Below are 26840 nucleotides of genomic sequence, written 5' to 3'. Positions count from 1 at the left end.
GCCTTACTGCCCGCCAAGCCCGTTGGGCCATGTTTTTTGAACGCTTTGATTTCCAAATTAAATTCCGACCTGGAACCACGAATACTAAGGCAGACGCTCTATCCCGCTCCTTTGAGACGACCTCTGACCTAGAGACACCTCCTCGTCCAATCCTCGATCCGCTGGTCTTCGCCCAAGTAACCGTACAGCCATCTCCTCCTCCAGGTAAAACGTTCGTTCCCCCCGAACTTCGCAAGAAAATATTGTCATGGGCACATTCTTCCCGCTTCGCAGGGCACGCAGGAGCACAAAAGACCTTGATGTTCCTGTCACGTTCTTATTGGTGGCCAACCATCCGCCACGACGTAACCAACTTCGTTGCCTCTTGTGTAAGATGTGCTCAGCATAAAGTGCCCAGAACAACTCCCGCTGGTCCTCTCCGCCCTCTAACCATTCCCACAGAACCATGGACCCATCTGTCAATGGACTTCATTTGCGAACTACCTCCCTCAAAAGGTCATACCGCAATCTGGGTAGTGGTCGACCGATTCTCGAAAATGGTCCATTTTTTCCCACTAAAAGGTCTCCCCTCTGCTCCAGTACTGGCTCAGCTATTCATCTCAACCATTTTTAAACTTCACGGACTGCCCAAAGAGATTGTATCCGACCGCGGAGTACAGTTCGTTGCAAAGTTCTGGAGAGCTCTCTGTGCCGCGGTACAGGTCAAACTCAAGTTTTCCACTGCCTTTCATCCCCAGACCAACGGCCAGACAGAACGGGTGAATCAAGACTTGGAGGCCTTTATCCGACTGTTTGTCTCGTCTTCCCAAGATGACTGGGTGGATCTTCTCCCGTGGGCAGAATATATGCATAACAACTCCTATCACTCTTCCTCCGGAACCACCCCCTTCTTTACAGTATTCGGCAAACATCCACGATCTCCGGATTTCTCAGAATTATCCTCTTCCGAAGTTCCTGCAGCAACCACTTCACTACAACGCTTTGCTAAAATCTGGTCGGATGTCCACACCGCTCTTCTTAAATCTTCCGCCCGATACAAGAGGATGGCAGACAGGAAAAGGAGGGCAGCGCCCAGATTGAAAGTCGGAGACCGGGTATGGCTGTCTACCCGCCATATACGCCTCCGTCTGCCCTCTATGAAGCTGGCTCCCCGGTTCATTGGGCCATACCCTATCATCCAAGTCATTAATCCTGTCGCTTATAGACTTCAACTTCCTCCTTCCCTAAGGATTTCGAATTCCTTCCATGTGTCCCTCCTCAAGCCTTTAAGGTTGAACTCTTATCAAAAGAAGATTCCCAAACCGCCCAAGATTAACTCCGAAAGTGGGGCTGAATTCGAGGTAAGACGCATTATAGACTCTCGTTGCCGCAATTCTCGTACCCAGTATCTGGTGGAATGGGTTGGGTTTGGTCCCGAAGAGAACTCTTGGGTGGATTCCATTGATTTGCACGCTCCAAAACTGGTAAAGCAATTTCTCCAGAGAAATCCACACAAGGCCCATAGGCGCCCTGGGGTCACCCTGAAAAGGGGGGGTACTGTCACACGTAGCCGCGACGGAGCGCGGCGGGTACAGTACTCACCCGTCCGCGCCCGCCGCCGGCTAGCGTGTGCAGGCTCCGGTCTGCGGTGTGCAGGTAGCGGCAGCTCTGGGTAGGGATGGCAGCAGTAGTGGTGCCGGGAGGCCGGCGTCGCCATCTTGGTTGAGGGCAGGAGACAGATTGGCCCAGAGTGGAGGTTCCCTCCTCATCCTGTGCTGACAGCCAATGGCAGCCATCCCCTGGGGATATAGGGGATCTGCCTAGGCTGTTCAGTGTCAGTGCAATGAGTCTTTGGAGTCATTCACAACTCCTAGCTGATTCCGGGATCCTGGCTCTTTCTCTCCTGACTCTGGTGCCTTGCTCCCTGCATCTTGCTACAAGGAAGTTTTCTCCTGACACCAATGCTGCAAGTCCTACCTAGTGCTTGTTCCTGCTTGTGTCCCAGAATCACCCTGCACAGCTTCCCGCTGCCCTCCTTCATACAACTCATTCATTCCATCATCTTTCAGTCATCCGGATCCATTTCTTCTGTCATCAAATCAACCTCCTTCCGGATCCTCATCTATGTACTCTGGCTCACCAAGTATACGTTTCCAGATTTCCCTGCCCGTTATTAGTATTGTGCTGGACTCTATTTAATTTATTCCAACTGTCGCTTAAAGAAGTATTTGAGTGAAGTTTATCATTTATGAAATCCGTTATTAAACCTGCACGTTTCAATCCTACTCCTCCTGGTCCGTCTCCGGTTCCTGTGCACCACACGACTCCATCCAGCCCTTTAGCCGTGACAAGCTTAGTATGATTAACATTTTTGTCCATTGGATTACATGACTCCATTGAGTTATCATGGCATTTTCAAAGGACAAGCAAACTGTATCTCCTTGTGGAATTTGCATTGTTATGGATGAGTCAGGCCCTGATATTCGCCTGGTAGAGTACTTTTCCTCTTACCTTTCGTGTACTGCTTTACTGAGGGGAAAAATCTGCGAGACCTTCTTTTATTTGGGGTGGATGGTTATTGCTATGTCTGGTGTGTGTGTATATATAGATAGACCATGCTCATTTAACCATGCTGGTAATTGTGGCATTGTGTAGTGGTGGGGGCACCTTGATGCCCAAGCTCCACCCACTTTGCCTTGCCATGCCTCCCAATTACCCAAACTGGCTGGCACTGATCAGTGTGGGAAGCCAGTAAGTCAGCAAGTATGCTCTCTCAGCCCTTGTTTTGGGACAACAGTAGGCTTTAAAAAATCTGCCTGACAAGTACACCCAAGTGGTAACATGACCATCAGCTCAAAGAGCTAGTGCTCACTCCCCCATCCACTGTAGGAACAATCTTTTCCCTTTTTCCAGAAATTATTAACTATTACTAGGTAGCAATCCTATTCTGTAGACTAAAGACCGTTTGGTAGTCCTAGATTCCGGCAAACTGCTGTTTCCTACCATTATTTACAATTCCTAGCCGTAAATCACCATGGGGCACAATCATCAATGACCCAGGAGGGGTAAAAAAAAATAATAATTGATGATCTAGGTCTGGTGTAGCCAACCCTAGTCCTCGAGAGCTACCAACAGTGCACGTTTTGCAGGTCTCCTCACAGAATCACAAGTGAGCTAATTAGCTCCATCTGTGTATCTTTTAAAATGTGTCAGTGATTAATGATTGCAGCTGTGCAGCAGCTAGGTTGGGTTGGCTACCACTGATCTAGGTACTGTAGATTAGAGGAATGGTCAAGAGCATGGCAACTACAGTTTAATGCAAAATCATGCACTTGGGTCTCAAAAATCCAAAGACTAAATCTAGTATAAATGGCCCTATAATGGAAACTACTGAGGAAGATAGGGATCTAGGTGTCACTATTTCAGGGGACTTAAAGGCAGGTAGGCAATGTAAAAAAGCAATGAAGAAGGCAAGTCAGATGCTTGGTTGCATAGGGAGAGGTATCAGCAGTAGAAAAAAAGAAGTACCGTAATAATGCCACTGTATAGGTCATTGGTAAGACCTCATCTAGAGTACTGTGTTCAGTTCTGGAGGCCATATCTCCAGAAGGATATAAATACATTAGAGACTGTACAAAGAAGATCAACTAAAATGATGCATGGCCTACATCACAAAATGTACCGGAAGGACTAAAAGATCTTAATATGTATACTTTAGAGCAGAGAAGGGAAAGGGGGGACATGATAGAAATTTTCAAATATATCAAGGGCTTTAACAAGGTACAGGTGGGAGACATTCTTCACAGGAAGAGGAGCAGCAGAACAAGAGGACATGCACTGAAACTAGAGGGAGGAAGATTCAGTGGAAATTTGAGGAAGAATTACTTCACAGAAAGAGTAGTAGATAAGTGGAATAACCTCCCATCAGAGGTGTTAGAGTCAAATACAGTAGTACAATTTAACATGCTTGGGATAAGCATATTGATATCCTTACAAAAAAATAAGGATCAAATATGGTTTGAGGTAATATGTTCAAAAAAGGGGCAGACTAGATGGGCCAAGTGGTTCTTATCTGCTGTCAAATTCTATGTATGTTTCTATGGGGCCGACTCAGACCTTGGGGACGATTCACCCGCTGTCTGATGTTATTAGTAATGCGTATGCGTATTGTCCACAATGCGCATGTGCAGGGCCCAGCTGTGAGTGCCTTTTGCTAATTTCTGTGTTTGCAAGGTGCTCGCAGTCTGAGTTACAGGGGGTGGGCATGCCGGGCTGGATCCCCGGCCTTTCATGGGCATGTCCGCAAAAACGGGGGGGGGGGGGGGTGCCCAATGAAATGCTGGCAGGGCACGTAAAAATGCAGGGGTGCTTTTGCCTTCTAGGGGTCAGCCCTGGAAGCCCCTGTTTTCCTCGCAGCCGCTGAGTGAGTCCTTGGCTAGAGAGGCAAGGTTGGAATTCCACACAAGGTTTTGCCCCCACGCCGGGTTCCGATACAGAGCAAACGGACCCTGTTGTGGAGGATGTGGCCTGGGTAGCCTTAAACCAACTTTAGTTTGTATTTCTATTTGGGGTCAAGTGACCTTTTGTTGGTGCTCCCCTGAGTCCAAAAATAGATAGATGATACAGGAGAAAAGAAGACTCTTGCTGGGGCACTCTTATACGGCCTACACACAAGCCGATATTAAGGCATTTTCTAAGTGATTTTGCTTAGTTTGGCAAAGTCGCTTAGCAAATGCCCTCACATCGGTGTATGTGTGGGGGCTATATCGGCAGCAGTGCGCGTCCCCGCGCGTCTTTATCGCTAGCCGAGATTGATGGACAGTGTCCATCAATCTCGGCATCGGCAGGGTTCTCCCACCGGAGAACACTGGCGCTGTCTGCTCGCTTGCACACAGAGCTGACAGCTCGCTCTGTGTGTGGGCTGTCAGCTCTGTGTGCTATGCGATAGCGGCGCAGCACAGCCCGACCTAGCATAGCTAGGTAGCCCTGCACACATCGCTATGTGTGTAGGGCCCATTAGAAATTGAAACTGTATAAATGCCTGGATTTGCTACTGTTAAATAATAACGTGTAACTCACATACTTCAGGTTATTGTGCCTGTTACGGTTTTGTAGCTCTCACTGTGAGAGCTACAAAACTGTGAGCCTAAACATATCATATGCATATGTAGAGAAAAATCTTCCTATAGATACCATTATTAACAGGCACAATAACCTGGAGTAAGTGATTTATTGCTATGCTGATGCTAGAGTACACGTTATTATTTAACAGTTACAGTTAATACAGTTTCAATGTTGTAGAACAAAAAAATCCCAAATACAAATCTGTTATTCGGTTCGCTGTATGAGTCTTCTGTGAACTAGAGAACTTTACCTCTTGAATTGTCAACTTCTAGCTTCAAGGGGAGAGTTTATTTATAAAAATCTCACCCCTAAATGAAAGCAGGAAATTACAACACATTGTATATATTTTTTCATCATAGTGTCTCTTCATCACCCCATGTTACCCATTTTTAATATGACACATTACAAGTTATATTTTAAATAACTAATCTTTTTCATACTTACCATATATACTCGAGTATAAGCCTACTTTTTCAGAACATTTTTTATGCTGAAAAAGCCCCCCTCGGCTTATACTCGAGTGATGGTCCCACTTGAGTCACTACGTTTTCCCATTTTTTTGTTGTAAAATTAGGTGCCTCGGCTTATATTCGGGTCGACTTATACTCGAGTATATACAGTATATCAAAAAAAATTCTAAGAGTGCCCCAGAAAAAGAGTCTTCTCTTCTACCGTATCTACTTTAGTCCTTGGCTACGCAGCTCCTGCAAGCGGTAGGGAGAGGAAAAATAATTTGATGGTAAATAAATATTGAATGATTTTCCCTCTTAACAGGCACATGTGAACGGATGTGTACTCGTACACATCCATTTGCAGCCCTGCAAATCTCCTCATAAGGTGAGATTTTGCAAGGCAAGGGGGGCAGCGACTACCTGCTCGCTGGTCTCCAAACACTCACAGCCCAGCGAGCAGGTTTGAATTGGGCACCATATCCCTACTTACAGAACCACAATTACTGTGTTTAATATCAAGTTAACTTTATGCTCACTTGCGACCTAGCACGTTGCAGTTTCTCAATTGTTTGTTCTTTTGTTGTACAACTAGATACATAACAAGGGGGGCATTGGGGTACATATAGAATTAATCCTAACTAGCTACAGTACCTAAGTATACATAGATAGGATATGTGTCTATTGCAGTGACTCAAAATATAAATAAATATTAAAAAGTGAGTCAATTTTAATAAGGATTAGTTAAGATTACGTGCACTAAAACAATATGTTTATTGTGCAAAAAGCAACATTTGGAATAGGTGTGCCTTATTATGGTATTAGGGATGCCAATCCTGGGGCATTTTTTCAATCCCGGAATTCGGGATTGGAAAAATGCCCAATCCCAGGATTCCCGGGATTGGCTTCCCTACTATAAAAACCCGCCTCGACCGCCCCGCATATTTACTTACAGATGCGTGGTGCAGCGGGGTGGGTGGGCGAGCCGGGGTGATGGAGCCCCGGCTGGTCCGCTGGTTGGTAAGCGGGCTGGTCCGCTGGTGGGCAGGTGCGGGCTGGTCCACTGCTTTGCGGGCGGGCTGGTTCGCTTCTGGGCGGGTGGGCGCCGGCGCTCTGGTCTGTTGCTGGGCGGGTGTTCGGGCAGGGGACAGGATGGAGGCAGCCTGTGCGGCCTGCACAGCGTGACCTCGGACGTCGTCACGCTGTGCAGAGCCGCGCTGCCCGGGACGGGAGAAGCCAGGGAGCTGCTGAGCACCCGCTCAGACGCTGCCCGGCATCAGACTGCGCATGCACATTCTAATCCCGAATCTCCGTGATTGGAATTCCGACATTTTGTGGACCAAATCCCGGGATCCCGCCGATCCTGATCCCGGGATTGGCCACCCTATATGGTATGTTAGCAGTTTTGCCTGCGTTCGCACGGGGACCGATGTCTTGTTAGTGCGCATTTCTGCACATGTGCATACGCAGGGTGCATACATTCTGTTCTCTGGGTGCACGCGCCCAACACATCGGGTGGAGAGGGGTGTAAGGCAGTCTCATTAGCATAAGGGAACGCCCAGCATTTCATGTTAATGCGGTATGACAGACATGACTGACGGTCGAGGACAGGCAGCTGACATCACCGGATATCGGCTGCCGCCCACTTCCCCCTGAACGTGCACGCATATGTAAGGTTGATCAGAGAAACCTTACATATGCGTGCACCATCCACATCTTTTGATGGTCGGCGACCATCGAAAGATGTGGGAGGTTTCCCCTGGCCTGTGAATGGATGTTACTGTGCAACATCCATTCACATGCCCTGCATGCAAATAAGTGGCGCCAGCCAACTATCCGCAAGGCAGGGTTTGGTCGACTCCCAAGTCACACCCAACAGTGTTATATCTTTATTATAAAATTTACCTAGAAGTTGTTCAGGTGTGCAATCCTTGGAAAAAAATACCTCTGCCAGCTGAACTACAACATTCAGGCATAGGTGGTCTCAGTGCAGCATTGCATTTGGAAATTCCTATGACCATTCTCTGCATTATGTATTGTGTGTGGAAAAGGGGACTATCACAATATGTAACACACACACACACACACACACACACACACACACACACACACACACACACACACACACACACACACACACACACACACACACACACACACACACAATCACATGGGGAGAAATGAAGAAGGGCTATTTCAAGGTTTATGGCTAAAACAGCACCTGTTACCCATGTATTCAGTGCCAGAATTCTCTGTTCCAATGTGTTGAAGAGCCTGCCAGCTACAAATTATGTTTCTCAAAAAAATATTTAGAGCTGAGTGGCCAAATACTACAGTATGTCGTCCATCTGGCACTTAATACAACGTATGCTCCAGTTTTATAAACATTCTGTTTAGTTCATGCATTTTGACATCCAGGATCTGTCTTTATAAACCTTCTCCCAGGACCAGGGGTGTAACCAGGGTTCTGATTCAGACCTGATTGCTAGGCTACAAATCTTTGGAGTGCAGCCTTCAGGTAAACGCCGCCCTGCCAGAGTCCCCTCCGCCCCTATGCACTGCTGCAAATATGTACATACACACAGGGGAAAACCATTCACAATCACACACCATCAAATGGTTTTCCGCAAATTCACAGTGCCAAGTAATTCTAGATTTACTCTGTGCTGCGTTGGCCATGGGGAGATAGAAGCAGCTGCTGATGTCAGTGGCCCTCCCTCCCCTAGTCTGCATTTTTAGGTGGCACTCACAGAAAACGCTGGGGTGCTGCCTACAAAGCTCCAGCTGTCAATCAATTTGCAAACAGCTAGCCATCACTGGCTGTGATCACACGGTGTGACGCGCACACGCAATGTGAACCGTGTGAAAGTGCGGTCCTCCGATAATCACTCTAACTGCAAATTTGCCTCCCAGCGGACAGGGCTGAATTAGCCCCCAATTGTTTGTAGGCCACATAGCACTGTCCGACTGCTATTTGAGAGACACATCTCTGCAGCAGTTATTCATTTTATACCACATAATAGTGCCCTAGTTTATTTTATAAACCATGATCGTTTCCTAGTTTACATGATGACACCTTGTAGGTCTGCCAGTACAGATTCAGCCACACAGTATCCCCAATTCACATCATGAGAGTCTCTCCAGTTCATATTATTCAACATTACAGTTCCCCCTGTTCATACTGTGCCACATTACAGTGCACCATTACCATTATAACATCCTCTACAAACTCCTCTTACTAAAAATGTCACACAATTCAGGCTTGGTAATTAATCAGACCCAATTGCTTAGCTGCAAAATCTGGGAATTTGCTAGGCAACTTTGCAACCTGGATCCAGACTCCTCCCACAGCAATGCCACACCTTGAACTCACTATAGTTATGCCAATGAGTAGGAATGATCTAATAGTGTCTTGGAAGGGTCAACCTCCCAATTTAATTGTATAGTTTGTAAACACTTCTACTGTGTCATCAGCAATAAGGTATATCACACTCAGATTCTCCTTTATAATTTTATGAATTGAATCTACTGTATGGGTACATCTGAAGTCAGCAGGGCACATACTCTGCATCCAGTGCTGTAACTGTAGATGCTTCTAAACTTCCCACTAGAAATGTTGTGTGGCATCTGAAGCTGGGAGAAGAAAAGAAGTCAGTCATCTAAACTGAGGTTTAGTGTAATATTAGCAGAGCTATGTAGGGTAAGTCAGATATAAACAAGGAAAACAACTACATATTTTCTATGTTTCAGTATAGAGTGGTTGATGAGGGGCTAACGTTCGGGGTTGCCAAAAAATAGCTTTAGTATGAACAGAACTAGATATGAGAAGTTCAGTCATTAGCAAGAGAATGGGGAAATCTGGAGCGCCTGGGTCAATAACATTCCAGCTGATAGAGCTCTATATTTGGGAAGGCCAACCCAACCTCCACTTATGTAATGTGTTATGTGTGTGTTTTTGTTTACTGATTTTGCAGTAGGTGTGTCATTTTTTGGGGGTTGGTGACCAGCCCAATTCCATTTACAACATTTATTATGATGAACTAATGTAATGGCCGGCTGAGTTTTCCCGTAGCTTTGGGGAGGTGTGAAAGACCATATTTTAAAGTTGATTTTGCAATAGAATCCATCAATTTAGTTTGGTTTACATTGTGGTCAGTCACTGAGTCTTTTTAAAGTCTACGTTTTTTTCTCTTTTAGTTATCCGAAGGAGGCCTGTACGTGTGCATGAGCACATTCCTGGGATTTGGGCGAGAACACGTAGAACGGCATTATAGGAAGACAGGACAATGTGTTTACATGCACTTAAAACGCCACATAAGACAGGTAAGTGTATTTTCAAGAAATAAAATGAGCCTGATTCAGTTGTATGCAGTGCCGATATTTATGTCATTGAGCGATTATCGTCTGACTTCATGGTTGCACTGCACATGCGCCAAGGTACCTTAGCATTGCCACTCTCTGACAGGGGTGTCTCAGCCATTTTCAGGTCAGTCTCTGTGTACAGCTGCAACCCCATATGTTAAAAATATGGTGCCAGCATCTCTCTACCCATGGGCATTCTGCGCGACCATAGTGCTACTCAGGGAGTCGATTATTGAAGGTTCTATGACTACATTTTTGTACACAGTTGTTGAAATCCATCCATGGGTGCCTCAAATTTAAATCAAGGTGTCTGTCATTTGCATGTTTCTGCATACAGGGTAGAAGATGCATTAGTGTATGTCTTTTGAATTAGGCCCATTCTGACTATGTATGAATATGACACTTGGACCGTGACGAGTGGGATGACGGAATATTTTTCTTTTGGTTTGTTAGAAATACCATCTCCTACCCCAAACCTGCTGATTGGATCAGGCAGACTTACATGCTGAATGTTTGACCTCTTAATAACAGTTGTATGTGCTGTGTGTGTGTGTATGTATATGTATATTTGTGTGTGTGTATCTATCTATATATTAGTTCTGTATGTATGTATGATGTATTATACATACATACATACATACATACATACATACATACATACATACAATGCCAACGTTTCGGAGTCCCTTTGTCCTTTTATCATGCACTTTTTTAAAAGTAAATGTTTATCTGACTTTTGTTACCAGCCTCCGAGAGTCTCTTCTTCCCTTTTCTACATTATATGTGTATGTATATGTGTGTGTGTATATATATATAACAGTAATAAGAGAGAGCGCTCCATAGTGCATGAAAACGTTTTAAAATTTTGAATAACAAACACACAGTAAAAAGTAACATTGCAGGCAAGAATCACAAAGCCGCCTGAGCGCGGCGAAACGCGTCTTTGTGAGGAGTCCATTAATGAGCATTGACAGTTGAGGACCTGCGGGGCACACTACGGCACTTGACCAACACTACCTGTCTGCCATCTGACTGATCCGTACGCCCGGCAGCCTGGTCCTCACTGTACACATGTGCAGCCGGCTGGGAACGAGATCCAGCAGCCGCTGCTCACAGAGGAGGTCTGCGCTGTATACGGCAGCCTACACAAGCACTGGTTTGCTCCTGACGTGTTGGAGCACCGTTCATCCTAGCCCAGAGTCGGGTTGTTGGCCAGCATAGCTCCTGGAGAAGCGCTCAACAGCACAAGGTATTTGGCTCAGCGCACACACCAGGCAATCTTGCGCATGTTCCAATGATTGAAGGAGACAGTGCAGAGTACTAATAAGGAACTGACACCTTTTGCCATACCTGTTACTGTGCACTTGTCCGGTAAACCCCGATTATATCTGGAAGGATTTACAAATTACTGTCCACATTATTACTGTGCGATACTGAAACATCTGTTCATACCCAGCGACTTACCTACCCAACCAGGAACTGGTAACTATTAGTTACACCATTATGCCAATGAAGTGAAATGGCTTTTTAATCTCTTTTTTATTGAGGTTTTGCATGCATGCAATTTATTGTTTTATGTTTTTTGTGTTATTTGTGTAATAAATTGTTTTAGTGTACAGAAGGCATCCACTGATTCTTTTCTCTCTGTATTCCTATATTTGAGGGAGGCATCCCTCTACCAGAGGGCAGCCATCTGTACGCAGCACAGCACACTTGTCCCTAGCGCTCAAACCCTCCTATAAGAATCACCGACCCCAGAAAGCGGTACTAGACACTGCAGCTTTTTCACAAGAAGTGTAACAAGCACAGATGTTGGAGCGGTTACACTCAAGGATGTCACTCGGCAGGGGAAGCCGTGAGACTCGGCAGCAGCGAGGTCATCACCAAGAAAGCTTCAGGTCAGAGATGACGCTAGGCCACGGCCCAAGGCATTTCGTCATCGACTTTGTCAGAGGGCTGGCCTAGCATCAGTCTCCTACCTTTAAATTGCGTACACGGAGAGAAGCAATCTTAGCCGCAGCTGGACTTTTAACTCTATATGATACTCTTTCATAAATAAGTGTAATCACTATAGCGTGGCCAAATTTGACCTGCCTAGACTATAAGTCTATAAAGTTTTTAAATAATTTTTATTTTATATAAAGCACCAGATTACCTCTTCTTCCGATTTTTTCAATGTCACGCACATGCAATAATCAAAACCAATGTTAATTCCACAATTGTGTGAACATTGTAAACATTATATAAAATTATAAACATTATTATACAGGATTGCACAGAACAATGATAAAAATTGAACAATAATGCCGGGTAATTAACATACTGACAGTGAATGTCAAAATTGTATATATTAATAGGCTAACTAGCATTTAAAGGTACATACAGTACTAGCATTTTAGAATATTTAAAACGTACATAAAAATACATCTACAAAAGAACAATACGGGATGGAATAAAGGCATATTATATACGCTGAAATAGATAAAATCATATACCATATGCATCAATCTAACAGAGATATATAACAGAAACAACATGGCAAAAAACATCAACAACAATATAATGTTCCATCAAAGATACAATAGAATGATATATTTATCCAATGAAGGGAGTAATCTCCATACCTTCATTTAATCCATCTGGGTACAGAGTACAGATGGTACATCCAAAAAGATTCCCTTTTTAAAAGCAAGTTATCCTTATTGCCACCTCTAATGTCTATATTAACAGATTCTATGCCAATAACAGATCTCCATTCTGACACACTGAAAAATGTCGCAGCACACTATGATTTGTTATCTGATTTTTTTATATTTCTATAGTGCTCTAAAATGCAGATTTTTTTAAGCTCTTTTTGTCTGTCCCACATATCTCATACCGCAGGCAGGGCAGCCGAGAGGAATGTCGGGCCCCGGTAAAATTTTTGGGGTGTGGCCTAAGTGTGTGTGTGTTGTGGGAACCTCCCACACTTAGGCCACGAAGCCAAAATGTTTAGAGGAGGGTGAAAGAAAAGTCTAAAAACTGTAATCTCAGAAGCAGCACACACCGACAGCATGTGCTGGGCTGACAGCAGGCTCAGCATGACCTCTCACGCTGTCAGTGAGACACTCATGCTGAGCCTGCTGTCAGCACAGCACATGCTGTAGAAGTGTGTGCTGCTGTTGCTACCCGGGAGGGATGGAGGGGGAAGGGAGGGGTCAGACCAGGGCCCCTGCGGGGCCCCTTCAGCAAGCGTGGGCCCGGGTAATTAGTACCCGCTCCCCCCCTCTCTCGGCTCCCCTGACCGCAGGCACAGATCAGAATATAGACCACATAGGTGATATTACAATTAATGAAACCTTTAATTTCTCTACCGTCCAATGGGATACTGGGCTTCACTACTATGGGGATTGAGACCTCCGCAGGAGAGACAGGCACATAAAAGAACTTTCAGTGTGGGTGCACTGGCTCCTCCCCTCAATCTCCCTCCACTCCCCCTTTCGTTCAATTTTTTTATGACCTTTAAGGCCATGTTGGCACGTCTTGCACTTTCCACAACTGTAAAAACCGGAAGGAGATGGTGTCTGCAAAAACATAGGTCGAATGGCTGTTCCTGATTCAGGGGGTAGAAGGCTATGTGCTAGTTTGGTATGTAAAGTCTTTGATCTTCTAAACACTAAATCTGTGTTGCCCGAAACATGTCGGATTAAACACGTTTTCTTCATCTTTAAAAAGTCCTTGAGTGCCGCTCGAAATCGTCTGTCTACAAAAGGACCGGTCTGGTCCTTACTGTATTATATAGAAAATATTAGTTGCTGTTGATGGTAAATATTGTGTAACACAGAAGAATTATTTAGTATATGTGCAAAACGGGATGCAGTTCAAATCCCGGCGTTCAAAATCCCGACGCCAGAATCCCAACCGCCAAAACACTTTCTCCCTCTGGGCCTGCTGCGTGGTGAGCGCAGCAAGTCCACAAGGGGGGCGATCCACGTCTCCCCCCCCCCCCCCCTTGTCGGGTTTTCGGCGGTCGGGATTCCGGCGCCGGGAATTTGAACGCCGGGATTTAGACCGCCGGGATTTCATATCAATCCCGTGCAAAACACAGTTTCCTGCCAACCACTTTACTGTACTGAGTACTGTATGTGAAACTAAGTGCAGACCTGAAAGTGTTAAGTTGCAGCTAGACAAACCTCTGTTTACATGATGCTACTGAAACATCGGAAATATAAGACCAATGGCAGCCACTCACGGATTTTCCACTTGCAGGCAGATTCTTGGCCGGAAGTATTACCACCTGTTACAGTTTCATATTATAAAAACAATTCCTAATCCTTCCTAAACTTCTCTTCACTGACTGTAAGAGAGAAAGCATCACAACAGAAAGGTGCTCTAATGTGTTTAGGCTGAATATAGCAACACATAAAAGAGGGGCAAACTGTTATTTGGCAAAGTAGGTGTTGTAAAGTTAAGCCCTGTACACACGGGGGGTTTCAATGCTATTTCTATGCGATCTGACTAGATCCTTTAGAAATTAAAGACACATCGCCCCCTGTGTATACCCATTAGCGATGGTGATGCACGGTCCCCCGCATCGCTGTCACCTGACTAGGGGAGAGATGCACTAAGATTCGTCGCCCCTCTCTGCCGCACATCGCCGGCTACCGCATAGATAATTATCGCATATGCATTAATCACTCAAAGATATAAAGATAAAGATATCAGCGACTAATTACTTTGCTAATAAAGCTAGTTTATAAATAAAAATATATTTATTTTGATGACAAAGGTATATAAGGACCCCCCGCGGTCACCCGGGGTCCCCGCCGCCTGCCCACACCCCCCCCTAACCCTGTCCGTCTCCCTGAAGCGGATACGGACAGGGTTCCCATCGCCCCACCGATGGAGACTAAGATGCGTGTGCGCGTGAGACGCACGCGCGTCTCAGTCAGATGGCGAGCCGGGCTGCTGGCGGGTTGCCAGCGGTGACGTTCTGGCGATTCGCCAGCAAAGAAGAGCCCGGCCCCATCTGTTTATTTATATATATATATATATATATATACACACACACACCACATGGAAAGTCTGTGTTTGTCTCTCTGTAGGTTACTCTGTAGGAAACAGGCTCAGCGCTGCCTTTGATTAAAAACCCTCTCATGGCGAGGCAGCTGCTGCTGCTGTCCTACATGGACCTGAGAAGCATGTGAGCTACACCAATCAGAGCTCAGCACAAGCCTCTCAGCCTATGACCTCTTATGTGACTTAGTCAACTCCCAGTAAAGCACTGCCTTGGCTCCCGATGCTCAGCACCATTAATCATTGTCACATTGGCAAATAGGTGCATCTGCTGCACTACCCCACTCCCATGCACAAAACCTCCCCCTTAATCCGGCCCTGGTGACATATAAACTATCTGTGATAATAAGTATATTAGAACCAGGTTTTCCATCATCCTGGGCAAAGACTCATCTCAGCACACCCCACCAAACCCACTCATCACTCCGTATGCTCACTAGGCCAGATTGTCATTATACATCGGTCACTGCTCCACATAAATGTGCTTGTGTGTAGAGTCGTATTGTGTTGCCCCTATGCTTATGGTCTGACAAATCCAGTGATTTCCTTTCTGGGTTCGGTGATCATCTGATGATGACTTCTGGTGAATCCAGTGAGGCTTGTGACGCTAAAGGTCCATACACACTGGGCAACTATGTCCAGCGTGTATGGACAGCGATAATGTCAATCATCGCTGTGGGGAAAGCCGCTCAGTGCATACACACTGAACGGCTTTCCCCCTGCCCGGCGCTGACGGAGGGGGGAGTACGGCTTTGCAGTACGGGAGCTATGCAAAGCCGTCCTCGCCACCACTCATCTGCTGGTATTACCAGCAGATGAGCGGCTTTCCCGGCAATGATGCGAGAGCGGGCAGCAGCGCTCACCGCTCATCGCCGGGACATACACACTGGGTGGCTTTGAGCTGAAAGACACTCAAACAGGCTGTTTTGAGCGTCTTTCAGCTCAAGGTCGCCCAGTGTGTATGGGCCTTAAGTGTTCCTAAAACCTAAACCTAACCCCTGGCCATAATCCTCCCTTTTGTGTCAAACCTAGAGAAACTATGTATACAAACTGCACCCCTGTTGGGATTCTCTACATCCATATACCGCTGTATGGGTTCTTGCCACTGGCATCCCGTCTGCCGCTTATGCGTATGTATTCCATTCACGACATATTCCAATATGGTCATTTTCATGTTATAGTTGTTTTTGCATAAGATGAGCCCTCCTAGAAGTGTTTGCTGAGATCGGTTAGCCATAGGCTTGTTTTTCACCATTTCTTCATTATGTTTCTGCTCTATTAGAAACGTTGGCATTACGTTTTATTGTTATATCATATGCTAATCAGGTGCTTTATGTAGTATATTCTAGTCCTGTGCATGGGACCTAGGGGTTCCTTAGATGCGTGTTTTGTGGGCAGTTCTCTAGTTCATTAAGTGTCCCTTTTTATGGCTTCCTACAGTACATCGGCCCCTGGGAGGGAAAGTTGTGCTTGTGGGTGTCACATGGGTGGCTACCTAGTGAATGTATGCAAGAGATCAGTTTCATTGGCATGTTGTGGGCGTGTAACCAGAGCTCCATGCAAATTCTGTGTTTAGGGATCTGTACACACAGGCTTGGAAGGTATGTCTTGTGAAAACAGGAACTTGCATGGCAGGGTGTAGGATCTATGCATGAATGTGTGTACTTGGTATATTGCAGTGGTTTCCAACCTTGGTCCAACAGTTCATGTTTTCCAGGTCTCCACACGGAATAGCAAGTGAAATAATTAGCTTCAATGTAACCGTGTAAGATGCCCATACACAAAGCGATCCAGCTTTGCAAGGCGATGCACAGTCCCGCGAATCACACATCGCGAAGCACAAAGAGTAATGTGCGGCATGTACCTTTTGAACTAGATTGCATCGCATCTACAGTAGTTCAAAATGCACATTGCACCCTCTGTGGGCACCTTTAGTAATAAGTGCACGTGCCGGGTGCCTTGGAAATTATGAACGGTTAGGGGTACTTGAGGACCAATGTTAGAAACCACTGGTATAATGTATGCACGGAATGAACCAAAGAACTGAAGTATCATCTTGGACAGGAATTGAACTAGAGTGGATTCAGTAACTGGAACTGGACTAGACTAGACTTTGACTGGACTGCAATCAGCTGAAGTGGATCTCTGGAATTAGGTACAGTAGCTCGCAGTGTTTACAGAATGCAGGTTTTGCTGGAATCGTTGCAGACTGCTGGATTAAATCACAGGGGATTTAGTCTGGAACCTGTGAGACTTGGGGCCTTATTTTGGTTCATTCTTTCTGACAAAATCCTTCTTAGATGGACAAAACCATGTGCACTGCAGGGGGGGGCAGATGTAACATGTGCAGAGAGAATTAGATTTGGGTGAGTAATTTTGTTTCTGTGCAGGGAAAATACTGACTGCTTTATTTTTACACTGCAATATAGATCTCACTTTGAAGTAAAACCCCACCCAAATCTAATTCTCTCTGCACAAGTAACACCTGCCCCACCTGCAGTGCACATGGTTTTGCCCATCTAAGAAGGATTTTGTCAGAAAGAATGAACCAAAATAAGGCCCTTGGATTGGTCAGCTTTAACCCCTTTCACATCTCAAGCACGGGTCAGACCTGGCTCCGTCCCATGTCCGGCATATTCACATTAAACCTGGGTTATTTTAGTGAAGTGAAAGGGGTATTTACTACTCAGACTGAATACCTGCAGCTGCTGAATGTTTACCGCCCAGCCTGCAGTAAGTGAGAATACTGACTAGCCCAGATAAAAGGAGGCAGCTTGAGAACCAAATCAATGGAGCGTGGATGATTTGTGGGTGCACTCTGTAGCCGGAAGCTGGAAGGAGTCACCTGGGGTAAAGAAATGCGGAAAGAAAAAACGTTGCAATAACACAGAGGCTCTAAACACTGGCTTTATAGGGTGAGACAGGATGCTGATTGGACACCAGTGTCATGAGACCGTACTGTCGCTGTATCTGTAAAAAAATGAAAAGTTTCCAGTAAAACATAGTAATATAGAATTTCTTATGCAGACACAGCCGCAGTCACACACTGAATATAGACATGCCACATATCATTTTAATCAGCAGATGGTGCTGCTGCACCATATTTGCTCTGTTTTTCAAATAAGTAGCTATTTAATGGAAAAAGACACCCAGCGCTACTGAGAAACACCATGGAATTTCTCGACTATAAGGGCTGTTTAATGCGAAAGGAGGCAAGATGTGACATACAAAGAGGAAAACATAGTTTTAAGAGTTATGAGAATATTTGTTTACAAAAATACCTAATACCTAGTTCACAGTTTGATTGCAGTACATGCAGTCAGACAGGAATCGTTGACTTGAGTGAAACATTTGCATTGCGTCCAAATATTTATTAGGCCCACAGGTTGGTACCACTGCTTTGTTGCCTTTAGTTCAGATTTAATGGCTTGCTGTACTTTGTTGCCCACTGACGCCAGTGGCCAGCGCATTGAGTCTTGTTATATGGCTAAATACTTACATTCATGCTAATCATTATACTTTTATTGATTTCTAGAAACCAACTGGAGCATCTGGTGGGGCCCTTCCAAGACGTATAAATGGCAAGATGTTTTTAGGTAAATCAAATTGTGGTTTAGAATTTACATTTGTTTATTAATTGTAATTTACCTGACCCATAATGCAGGAAATAATAAAATTGTATTTTTTAATAATATATGTATTTATCAGTACTAAAATCTTTTGATATGACAGTCTGTGTATGTTGTTCAGTGATGGATCTATTCGCTTATGGTATAATAATGGTATGTGTTTTATGTCCACTGTAGCAGTCAGGGTACTTCCCTATGTCATTGAGTGGGTTCTCCAGGAGATGGCTTTACAGTCTTGACCCTTTATCGAGTAACACTAAATAAGTACAGCAGTCATTAGGGAAACAGTGTCTTGTCGACCCCAAGCGGTCGAATCAGACAAAATATCAGCACAAGCAAATAGTCGAAACAAAATGGTCAACTTGCGGGGGGGGGGTTTGTGTAAATTTCTAGATTTTAGCACATGGAACCCAAATTAGTGTACCATTACAACTGAAGTCCACATAGATGGTATAAAAGTATGAAAAAGCTCATGTCAATCTTTTCATCTGTCAACAATGTCGACGAATACCCTTATTTAGTGTGCTTTGCTGTGGTCATTGTGATCTTTATTCACAATCATAACATTTTTACATTTTAAAAGAAATTTCCAATTGTGCAAATTAGGTTAAATGTGTGCTAATTGCTTTCCTATTTTGTGGACAGCTCTCCTCCTGCCTAAAGCTATTCGCACAGGGGAGCAATGTTTTGCGACTGCGCAAGCGCATATACTTTTATGCGCATGTGCAGCCGCTTGGTCCACGCGGGTGCAGCTAACTGCTTGTTCGCCATCTCGTTTGCACCTAGCATATGTGGGGTGGCGGAGACAGGCTGTGCCCGTGGGAACGCCCAGCGTTTCATAGGCTTTTCCATGAAAACCCTGGGCATTCCCATGGTATTTTTCCGATGGTGCGCTGGGCAGGTAGCTAACTTATATAGGAAGTGACTGTTCTTTTAGTATTAATGAATAAAATACAGCCAAGTCAATTAATTTAAGTTTAGTTAAACATTGCATCCTCATAAAGAACAATTGCTGTGAGTGGCGCCGGCATTTTTTAGAGGATATTTTGAGGCTCTCTCATGGCAATGTTGGCACACAAAGTGTTAACCATTGACAATATGTTGCATTTGAAGCACAATTGGGAGTATTTTGTGCAATCATGAATAACGTTTTTGTTGTTGAAATTGTAAGATCTCTACTGCTGTGCTGTGTTAAACACGGACATATTATTATATTAATATTATGGACAGGATGTACTAAAGCAAAATGGAATACGGTCACTGCATAGGCAAGCATTAGGTCAACACCGCTAGGTCAACATGCATGAAGGTCGACATGACTGAAGGTTGACAGGGTCATTAGGTCAACAGGGTCATTAGGCCAACATGGGGAACGTCGACAGTCAAAAGGTCAACATGGGGTTTTTCCACATTTTTTTTGAGCCGACAGGCAGCATTTCATGCCCTACCATCCACTAGGGTATGGAGGGAGAATAAAATAGCCTGAAGCATGGTGTCCATGTTGACAGTATTCACTTCCAGGACAACCCCCCCCCCCCCCCCCCCCCCTGAAAAACCCCATGTCGATCTTGATGCATGTTGACCTTGTGGTGTCCACTTTATGCTTGTTGATGTAATGCTTGTCTGTCCAATGATCCCATTCCAAGCAAAAATGGATTTCCAAATGTATTAAGCAATGGGCACCAGGGCTCCATTACAAAGAGTAAGGTCAGCTTATTGCATTTTACTGATCACATACATTAGTGCCGGGGTAGCCAACTCCAGTCCTCGAGAGCTACCAACAGTTAATGTTTTCAAGATCTCCGCACGGAATCACAAGTGAAGTATTTAGCTCCACCTGTGGATCTTTTAAAATGTGTCAGTCAGTAATGAGTGCACCTGTGTACCTGTGAGGTGAGCTGGAAAATGTGAACTGTTGGTAGCTCTCGAGGACTGTAGTTGGCTACCACTGCATTAGTACATATGCGTTTAGTACATATGTGTTTAGGGTACTTATGTATTATCTGGGCTCCCATGTTAAATGCACCCCATTTTTCATACCCCTACTATCCAACTACACATGGAGTTGATTCTATATAGTGTGGCGAGCGCAGCGAGCCACCGTGCCCGAAGCGTGGCGAGCGGAAGCGGTCTCATAAGAAAAACGGGAGCCCAGATATTACATAAGTACCGTGTTTAGTATAGATGTGATGTATGGTGGGATGTACCAAGCAAGGTTAATACACCCTACCCAATGTAACTTAAATGTTTCATTTATTTGGGATATTTGGAGAGTCATCAAAGAAGAAAACATGACAAATGAAGTTACACAAATAATTACTGAAAAGATATACTATTTTGCTAACTCCTCCTATGATTTTATATTGGTACTCCGATGAAAGCCATTTTATAGGCAAGGGGGCTTATTTCTAGTTTTTGTAGGTGAGCCATCATCGGTAGTTTACCCACGTGTCTAAGTCACACGACACTACACATGTGCCGCAATGATCATGCAATGCAGAAGATTTATTCAGAAAGCGATTGTCCGTCAGGGAATACGCAGTTATGATGAGACAGTTTCAGGCTGCCACTGTGATTGCTTGCTCACCTGCAATGGCTGCAGCATCCTATCTCTGGCAACCATCAAGCTACTCAGAATTATGATGGTATTACTTTTCTGCAACCGATGCTGGCTGCATCTTTGCATGCAGCCGCTGGGAATAGGAAAGCTGCGGTTCATCTCAATAAAAATCCAGGTGCCTGGGACATTTATAGTATTATATCTGTAGAGGAAGAGTCTAAATTCATGGTTCTAGCAGTTATTGGTGCAACACTTTGTTCGGGTTGGGATCATTGGGTCTACAGCAAGTTGGTCGACACCGTTAGGTCGACATGGTTTTAGGTGGACATGGGTCTAGGTCGATATGGGGTTAGGTCGATAGGTCAATAGGTCGACAGTGTCTAGTCAACAGTCAAAAGGTCAACATGGGGTTTTTCACCTTTTTTTTACCTGGTTGTTGACACAGTCGACATGGACACAGTTTCCAGTGCACCACATCCCCTCGCACCACTCGCTTCGCTCACTATGCTTCGGGCACGGTGCCTCTCTATGCTAAGCACACTATTTTATTCTCCCGCCACGCCCTAGTGGATGGTAGGGCATGAAATACCGCATGTTGGCACATGTCGGCTCAAAAAACAGTGAAATACAACATGTCGACCTTTTGACTGTCGACTTAATGCTTGTGTCGACCTAATGATGGTGTCTACCTAACGATTGTCCACCAACTTGCTTTAGACCCAATGACCGTATCCCCTTTGGTCTGTAAACCCTCAGCTGAGGGAACTGCTTAATTTGCTTATTAATTTTCATCATTATGTAATGAACGTTTTGCACAACTTGTACCATGTCCCCGGAGAAGTTTAGTACCAGTTTATTCTCAGGCCAACCGCTGAAACTATTGTGATATGAGAAGTCCAGTTTTAAGTAAAGAACAACAGGAACCCCTGTTATCTTGTGTCACTTTTACACATGTCCCACGAGAGAACTATAAATAGCAGCACTGATGGCCAGTTGTCAGCAGATCTAGTTCTGAATCCGGCATGTCCAGTCAGGAACCACTCCTTTCTTCTACCTCTGCGTGTTGTTTTTTTCCTCTGAGTTCCCGAATACCTAGAAGTCAGACAGCTGTTCTACTCTGTCAGCTGCAGTCTGTTTGTGTTTTTAGTGTTTGCCCAGATGACTTCTAAAATTATTTGACACTTCAAGTAACCAGTCTGATCCCTAGCAAGGGAGCACAGCTGAAACCATCGGTCCAAGTCGTAAAATTGCATTTTGTTGTAATCGCTTTGTGACCTCAGGATTTCTAAAGCTGAGGGTTTAAAAAAAAGTTGCTCAACTAAACCTCCATCTGACACATTCTACACATTGGAAGAGTAATGCACTCCCCCCCCCCCCCCCCCCAACCTCCATCTGACACATTCTACACATTGGAAGAGTAATGCACTCCCCCCCCCCCCCCATAAAATCTATACTGACTTTTCTATTTGCTAGTTGCCAAGTTACCAACTTATTATTTTCTATATAGAATGTGACCTAACACATCTTTCACAAATATGAGTGTCAAACGTATTCCTAAATAAAAGGTAATCTGCAAGCTGCGTTCTGGAAGTGCTCCCAGTACATAGGAAATTATTTTCCCCAGTGTGTGACCTAACATTACCAGAACCATTGTCATGTGACTAGGCGTGATAAAGTGATAAAGTGGAGAGTGATAAACCACCAACCAATCAGCTCTTACCTATCATTTTTCAAATGCAGCCTCTAACATGGCAGTTAGGAGCTGATTGGCTTGTAGTTTATCACTCTCCATTTGATCACTTTTGAAGCTTAGTACATCCAGCCCTAACACATGTTTTTCCTCTCAGACTAGTATTGTACTCAGTGCCTAAGGTTGGGTACACAGAGCCCGACCTATCTACAGACCACCGTATTGGCCAACCAAAAGGCTGATTTTGTTAAGCATACACACTTGTCACTTACATATTTGCTGCTCGATGTCACCAGTGGTACCTGCAGCAAGTGTACGGGTGCTTGTCAATTAGGCCAATATAGCTGACATCATTCACAGTCATATTATGTGTCCACACCCACCGATCCACAAATTATATATCGTCCCTTCCATAGAACAGACAGTATATACCAGGCCTGGCCAACCTGTGGCTCTCTAGATGTTGTCAAACTACAAATCCCATCATGCCTTGCCACAGTTTTGCTATAAGGGAATGTTAAAACTGTGGCAAGGCATGCTGGGATTTGTAGTTTCACAACATCTGGAGAGCCACAGGTTGGCCTGTTCTGGTATATACTGTTCAGTGTGTTCAAACATTAGGTGAACAATTACAGGGTTCCCTGTTTCAAACTATTCTTTACATTTAGTGTGACAAAATGGGAGGGAACATTTTTGGGTGGCAGCCTGCAGCTCCAGTTAGTTTCTTCTTTTTGTTATTTTATTTTTCTGTAGTGTAGCTGGGCTGTCAGTGATGAGCATTTAATGCTACTGCTTAAAGTCCAATCACCCTCCACTGGCTGCCTGTGCACTGGCTCATTGGGGGCATCGGCAGCTGGCTCATTGGGGGCACTGTCCACCTCCTCTGCATGGGGAGCTGCCTCGGCCGGCAGGGGGACTCGGCCACCCATGGGTATCTGGAACTGACAAATAATGTCGGCAGAGGGAAAACACCCGCTGATGGTCATGGCAGCAGAGTCTTTTTGCATACGATGTATCATATGTGACCCTAGCCAAGCCTGCCAGTGGCTTGGCGATGCGGTATAGCTATAGTGCAGCAGTGCAATCTTCAGGCTACAATGTGATGCTCACGAGACCGTGTATCACATTGGACCTGATGTCAAACATGCAATTTTGACACTTTTCATTTGATTTATCAATGGAAAATGATGAAAAGTGACCAAACCACTGTGAAATTGTTCCTAGTGTATGGGCACCATTAAGCTCATGCCTGTACAGAGAGCAACGCTGCTGCCTCCCTTCTACCTTTCTATTGTGGTCCATGTTTTTTACCTCCTTCCTCACCTGTTGTGTCAGTGGCTGGTGTTTTATTGTGCATATTTGCTGCTTCTGCTGAGCACTGCATTTTGTACTGATTATTGCTGCACTGTATATTTTTATATAGCCTATTGCATAATAAGTGTATCAGAGTTATATTTTGACTGTTTGCAGCTGCCTGCATAGCTATATTTGCAGTTTGCACTTTATTATCAGTGTACCTTCACCTTACTGTACATGGGGCTTACTTTTTCCAGTACCAGGTGCATTTATTAGTTTATTTGTGGTCCTTTTTCAATGCTCTTGCCACTAAACATCACCTGCCTGTTTCTGTGTGCCTGGCGCTCTTTTCAGGATCATCATATCATTTTAGGCATAGATGTCCAAGAAGGAAAAGGGGGTTTCGGTACTGCACACACAAACTTGCTAGTGCGAGCTGGCTTCACAACTGGCAGCTAGTCAGACTTCCCCTCTGCGGTTTCAGAGGACCCACAGCAGCCACACTCTGAGCATGCTTGTGTCCAAGGACTTTCCCATCAGTCATGGGGTTGGTCCAGGTGTCTAGCTCCCTGCAACATATGTTGGGCCCTTCTTCTAAGCCAGGGGTGGGCAATAACTGGCCCTCCAGCTGTTGTAGAACTACATATCCCAGCATGCCCTGTCATAGTTATGCTATTTAGCCATGCTAAAATGGTTGCAGGGTATGATGGGATTTGTAGTTCTACAACTGGAGGGTCACTTAATGCCCACCCCTGTTTCTAAGCTCAAGGTCCCGTGGCAGGTGAGTGTTGAGTTTCCGTAGTCTGAAGAGGATATCCATTCCCAGCTGTCTATTGTTGATACCTGCTCCAGACAGGATGATCATACTGTATGATGTGACGCTCCTGTGAAAGCGGTTCACAATTTCTTGCAGATTATGGATACTGAGGTGGTTCCTCCTGCAGAAGCCTTCCTTTCCTTTTCAAATGTAAGAAAAAGATCTGTCCTTTAGAGGGTTAGGGTTACAGGGTCACATCAGGTGTGGTATGATGCTCAGTCAGGATTCCGACAGTCATTGGTCCAACATCGGAATCCAAAGTTTTGGCTTCCTCCGTAGCTGCCAGACGTGTTCTTCGTACCTCAGAAGCTGATAGCAAGTCTAAAAATATCTGAAGGCCTTGCCTTTTTCCAAACATGTTTGTTTTGGCCAGGATCCTGATAAGATTGTTGCAACAGTGGCAGCTTCTTGATTTCTGGAGCACCCGTCAGCTTCTAAGCTAGCTTTCTTGTCTCCTGCAGTGTCTAAGCCCAAACTGTTTCATTTCATTTCTTGCGTCCACAAATAAAGCCAAGAGGTCAGCCTTCTTCCAGATTTCACACCTTTGGTAAATCCCAAGTCCAAAGGATGCCAGGCTTCGTCAGGTTGTCGCCAGGCTCCCAAGCTAGTGGACAACGCTGCAACATGCCTGGAAGGGCCACAACATGGGTTCTTTCAGTGTGGTTGGCCACCTCCTTCACTTTGCAGATGTTTATGGACACGATCTTTGTTTCCTGGATAGAGGAGAACGGTTCTCAAGGTTACGCCCTCACCTTTCTGGAACTGTCCCTAGCTCAGTTTTTCACCACAGGGCTGCCTATAGCTGTTGGCAAGGCTGCTGCCTTTCCTGTAGCAGAGCAGGATGGATAGTCCCAGACCCATCTTACCAAAACTGCACAAGATTTTACTAGAACCTGTTCCTTGTTTTAAAAGCCTGAAAGGTCTTTCCATCCCATCCACAAGGGCCAAATGTAATAGGGTGTGAGAATCAGAAAGTGAGAGATTCTTGGAGAATTTTCCCATTTCTTTAAAGCGGTAATCAATTACATGGCAAAAGCAACCTGGTTTTTCAATGTAAGTAATTGCCACTTTAAAAAAAAATGGGAAACCCTCCCAAGATCTCTCAATTTTTGATTCTTGCACCTTATTACATTTGGACCCCATGTCTCTAAATTGGTTACTGAGGGTCCCGAGATTCAGGATGGATTCCCTACAGTCCATCATGCAGGTCCTTAAGCTTGGAGACTTTATGGGCTCCATGGATTTCAGGATGCCTACTTGCTCATCCCAATTGACCAATCAGACTCTCAGTAAGCAGGACTCTTTTTGTTGAGTCCTGCTTGCTGAGGACTTGTCGCGCATCAAACCTGAATTGGAGGGGAAACGCATACAATTTGACACTTTTCACGCAATTTCTTGTCTGATCCATCTTCCATCCCCTATTTCTGGGGTCCTGTGATAATATTTATTGTCTGATGGGGTCCCAGGGCAAGATAGTCTGAGAATCCCTACCCTAGAGAACCAAACCCACTGCTGAGTAGGGTGGGATGTGAGAGTACAGTATGTGAGGCAGGACACTTTTTCTTTTCTGTATAATTATATTGGTATTTTTCTCCTTTATGACAGTGTAGGTAGCTCAGACGCATGCTATTTGTTGTTTGAGATATAGCATGCTTGTCAGTTACAGTGGGGCAGATGTATGAACTAGCGTTAATTGCATTTCTGCACTTAAAGCTAGTTAACTTTGGGGGGATTACAATTTTTAACATGTATTAAAAGCACACCTAACGTGCGCTAGGGACAGCCTGCCGAGTAATTCTCGCCGTGGCTGTCCCCTGCAATTCCTCCAGTAATTACATGTAATATGTGTATTAACACAGGGGTGTCCAAACTTTTTGCG

The 26840-nt window shown here is 44.9% G+C and overlaps 1 protein-coding gene across 2 annotated transcripts in view; it reads left to right on the top strand.

Annotated features, from left to right (window-relative positions):
* The window catches only part of USP13 (ubiquitin specific peptidase 13), a 108047-nt gene that overhangs the window by 32429 nt on the left and 48778 nt on the right, over window positions 1–26840 (top strand). For both annotated transcript variants that reach the window (XM_083177702.1, XM_083177701.1), the window contains exons 2-3: window positions 9750–9875; window positions 18505–18565. In XM_083177702.1, the coding sequence (XP_083033828.1) occupies window positions 9750–9875; window positions 18505–18565 (187 nt within the window). The remainder of the gene's footprint in view (window positions 1–9749; window positions 9876–18504; window positions 18566–26840) is intronic.

Source organism: Crinia signifera, chromosome 3, assembly GCF_055691185.1.
Source record: "Crinia signifera chromosome 3, ASM5569118v1, whole genome shotgun sequence".
Classification (NCBI taxonomy): Eukaryota; Metazoa; Chordata; class Amphibia; order Anura; family Myobatrachidae; genus Crinia; species Crinia signifera.
Note: the sequence above shows the minus strand (reverse complement) of the source record. Positions and strands in the feature narration are given on the sequence as shown.